Source organism: Aplysia californica, unplaced genomic scaffold (genome assembly GCF_000002075.1).
Source record: "Aplysia californica isolate F4 #8 unplaced genomic scaffold, AplCal3.0 scaffold00067, whole genome shotgun sequence".
NCBI lineage: Eukaryota > Metazoa > Mollusca > Gastropoda > Aplysiida > Aplysiidae > Aplysia > Aplysia californica.
The window spans coordinates 1,928,920-1,933,583 of record NW_004797337.1 but is presented as its reverse complement, the minus strand read 5'-3'; the positions used below and the strand labels follow the sequence as shown (position 1 = coordinate 1,933,583).

The following is a 4,664-nucleotide window of genomic DNA, read 5'->3' as shown; positions in this document are numbered from 1 at the left end:
GGAAGGAAGATTGCAAAAAGGAAGGCATTGGGAATTTTCATTGTTACGACAACTTTTTCTTTGAGGAGTTTCTGAATCATTCGGACCTGGGGAGATGGTCTTTAGTTTCAGTATTATAATGAGTTTATAGTACTTTACGTGTAGTAGTTTCAGCTTGCTGGTCTTTGAGGTGGTTTTTGAAGAGTTCCACAGTAGCTGTCACTCGTTGAAAACTGTGGTCTTTGTTGCTGCTGTTCGTTCTCTTCTGCCTGTTGCTCTCATGACAATGTTGAGAAAGCCAGATGAGCTTTCTGTTCTTTATGTCTTCTTTTGGACTTATGACCTACATTGTCCTGTTTGGGGGGTGGGGGGGTTTGTGGGTGCTGTTTTAGTGTACGGGCTACTCGCTCTACGTATTTTTCCATCCCAATTGTATCGTCAAATCTGTCCTTGGCAAAACGTTGTCTTGTTTGTCTTTGACTAGATGTAAAAAAAAATACAGGTCTACCTCTTTGCTGTCTTTTCGTCCCTCAAAATCGTTAATTTGTTCTCCCGGACTTATCTTTTTGTTTTTATTTTATAAAAGATGGGAGAGTGCCCACTTTCGGGTTTCTACCAACCCCCCCCCCCCCCCCCCCCCCCCCCATTGCTGCTGCTCTGGGTGGCCAATTGATTTACCTTTTGGTAGTAATATGTGGACTTGTTTCTTACGAAATGATTTGGAGGAAAAGTTACCTCTGTCTTTGTTGCAGATCTTCCCTTGTACATGATGGGGGCGCTTTTGAAGCGATTACCATGTGGTGTTTTGTTTTTAACTGAAGTGACTGTTGCCGTTGCGTCCTGCTGCGTTTCTGATTTTTGTCTTCAGGGAATGTTGCGCAGTTACACCCGAAATTTCTGTTGGTTGTTTCAATCCGTGTCTTGTTGTTTTATTTAAACAGAGAGTTATCCCCTTCCCCATTCATTCAAGCACACACATGCACAGGCTCAAGTGTAAAAACATTTACCTGCACAGATGCACATGCACACACACACACACACACACACACACACACACACACACACACACACACACACACACACACACACACACACACTCACACACACACAAACACACACACACAGTGGGTGGTTGGTGAATGTTTTGGTGTGGTTTCCTCCTTCTTTCAGGCTATCAGATATCTGTCGACCTCATCTCCTTCTTTTTTGTGTTTATTACTGTCTTGTAACAATTTTAATCTTCGTCGAAACTTACATGACCTAATTGTGTCGCAAGTGCAGTAAAACTTTTACTGAAAAAAAATAAAACACACACACATATTTACACACGCACGCACGCACACAGGCACCGTCCTATACTCCTGATCTCTCCTTCTTTTAAATATTATTATGTTTGTTACTCTCTGTAACACATCTGATCTTCAACACTTATGTATGACCTTATAGTGTTGCAAGTGCCGTAAAACTCATCCTAAAACTAAGACTAAACTAAACACACACACGCACACACCGGCTCATGTACTGGTCTGTCTGTTGATCGGGTGACAACTGTTTCCGCAGCTGACATTGAGCGCATCCAGCTGAAGATCCATGAGGGAAACAACTCACACGGCGCCAGCAACGCTCACAGCGATGGACCCAACAACCAGGTTAGTGGGCGGTTGGCGGGTACTCTGATGTGCTTTGCTTCTTGTTTCCTATCAGATGTCATACATCTATTGTCCTTATCCGTTCTTCTTTTCTTCTTCTTTCCAATCAAACATCTGTTATCCTTATCCGTCCTTCTTTTTTTTGTATGCCACTCTCTATTGTTATCGATCCAGTTCTATTAAAAGAGCTGAGAAACTCCTACTAAGACTAAATGCAAGTATAAGAAAGATTGGGATTAGAATATACAAGGGACTTATTCGCCCTTCTTTTCGACTTGTAAATTTGTAAATTATTTTTTAAAATATTTTTTTAAAAACTATTTGTGAAGCGTGCAGACAAAACGAGTTACTTCTTAGATTCAAGCCTTAAAGATATAGATAAATCACGCTTATAGGTGAAGTTTTTTCAGTCTAAAAGTATGAAACAATAAAAGACAGGTTAAAGAATATGGCATCAATTGAAAATCTACAAATTTGACCCTACTGTCGATTTTTGGCCAATATCTCCATTTGTGGATTGCGAGAAGTAACTCATTTTGTCAGCACGCCTCACATTTACTAATTTCTTATACACAAAAATGTGAAGACACAGAGTAATGTCAAGAAACTAGCCCAGGTTAGGGAAAGGTGGAAAGTGTTAGTTCGTGACCTGTACTCTAGTGCAGGGTGAGAAAGGCACTGATGAATATGATGAAGACGATGATAATGATGATCATCATTTAAGATGCCGTAAATTCTTATAAGTCTCCACCGTTTTTTGTCTCTTTGCAGTCTACAATGATGATGATGATGGTAATGACTAATTTTTCTGTCCATTCAGGTTAGCAGCAAGGGTGATGAATCCGGGGACATGGTGGAGGGTGCTGATGAGGCCAAGGCCAAGTCTGGAGGTTCCAGGAAGGAGAAGTCTGTCCTGCAGTCCAAGCTGACGAGGTTGGCCATTCAGATTGGATATGCTGGTAAGTCGATAGAAAGTACCGCCGGTGGCATCGGTAGTGTAGTGGTTAGGCTACCGGACTCGTAATCGTGAGGTTGTTGGTTTGGGGGTTCGAGCCATGGATCCGACATTGTGTCCTTGGAAAAGGCACTTTACACGAAGTTTCCTCACTTCACCCAGGTGGGAATGGGTACCCGGCTATAGACAGAAAAAGATCTTGTCAGCCTGTTAGTGTTTTAGCGCCTATAAATGGCCACTTGCACTCTATGCTTCCCAGGAAGCTAAGGTTGTTTCAGAATGCTCTCAGGTCTGCTGGAGTAAATATAGATTGTGAAGCGCATAGAGCTTGCTGTTGAGCGGGGATTTGCGCTATACAAATGCTATCTATCTATTATTATTATTACTACCATCGGGCACTGATTGCTCAAAGGCATCGTTGGTGGTTGGTGGGTGTTGTGGTGTGGTGATTTGCTCCGTCTTTCCTATTTAAAAAAATTGTACCTCCTCTCGACATCCTAGGGATACCAGAGGAAGGAAAAAGTAAAGTAAAAGTAAAGTTTCTGTTAAACAACTACCGTCCTATCTCTCCTAATTCTTTTTTTGAGTTTGTTACTCTCTTGTAACTCTTCTAATCTTTGGCTCTTTTATGACCTAATTGTGTTGCATATGCCGTAAAACTCTTACTAAAATATCAAACACATAGGGGATTGACAAATTTGATCCACCCATCTATAATTCGGGTTGAGCAAAATGTTTAAGAGGTATCAGTCGGGGAATGGCAAATTGTATGAGCTGTCCATGATTTTGAGTTCCATCTTTGGCTTTGTGTAAAACTTTCGCTAAAACTACCTGGATTCCTGGAGGTGTCATCTCTTACTCCGAGGTTGACATGTAACGACCCCCCATCCTTCACGGTCGCGAGCTGCCATTGACATTCTGCCATATCCCGGGCCCTACCATGTTTTTATGTTGTCCATCCATATAGGCTGAAGGGCTAGAACCCAGATGGCGGATGGATCGGAAAAGTATGTTGTCCATCCATGCTGCTAAAACTAAAATAACTCCTCTTTTTCCAGGTACGGCCATTGCGGTGCTGACGGTTATCATCCTCATCGTCCAGTTCTGCATTAGAGAGTTTGTGATCAAGGGCAAATCGTGGACGGCGGACGACACGACGCGCAACATCGAGATGTTTGTCAAGTACTTTATCATTGGTGTGACCGTGCTGGTGGTCGCCGTACCTGAGGGTCTTCCCTTGGCCGTCACCTTGTCCCTGGCTTACTCAGTCAAGGTGAGGACACGCGCGCGCAGATAGTTTCATTGCTCTCTCACACGCGCTCTCTCTCGCTCATACATATTTACACACACATGCACACACACACACACACACTACACGCATATATACTCAAACACACACACACAAATACACTCGCACACATAGACACATATATACACACACACACGCACAAATATTTATGAACACACACACACCACACACATATGTACTCAAACACACACACTCAAATACTCTCGCACACATAGACCCGTACACACACACACACACACACACAAATACTTATGAACACACACACACACACGTGTACTCACAAATTCACACACTAACACAAGTACGTACTCCCTCACCCTCACACACATATGTACTCGCAAATACACACACTAGCACAAATACTCATGAACACCCACACACACACACATACCCACCCACATATGTACTTGCAAATACACACACTAGCACAAATACTCATGAACACCCGCACACACACACACACACACACACACACACACACACACACACACACATACCCACCCACATATGTACTCGCAAATACACACACTCGCACAAATACACATTGTGTGAAATGAAGTGCTAGGTGCTCTCACATTTTTTTGTTATACTAGTAGATCTTACTTCTTTACTTTCCCTCTGTTTTTTCTCTCTGTCTTACTTTTTCCCAGCACTTAATGACCATTATTGTTTCGATGTGCCTCTTATTACTCAAGCAAACGGGATTTGATTTTGAACTGAATGTGGCATGGTTGACCACGAGACCCCAGACTGCCCCCCCCCCCCCCCCCCG

At 42.8% G+C, this 4,664-nt stretch overlaps 1 protein-coding gene across 1 annotated transcript in view; it reads left to right on the top strand.

The window, feature by feature from the left end:
* Positions 1 to 4,664, top strand: part of LOC101855239 (plasma membrane calcium-transporting ATPase 3) — a gene marked incomplete at its 5' end in the record, with an annotated part of 62,949 nt that overhangs the window by 17,813 nt on the left and 40,472 nt on the right. The window contains 3 exon segments of the mRNA XM_005093688.3: positions 1,540 to 1,628; positions 2,449 to 2,587; positions 3,642 to 3,856. Coding sequence (XP_005093745.2) covers positions 2,479 to 2,587; positions 3,642 to 3,856 — 324 coding nt within the window.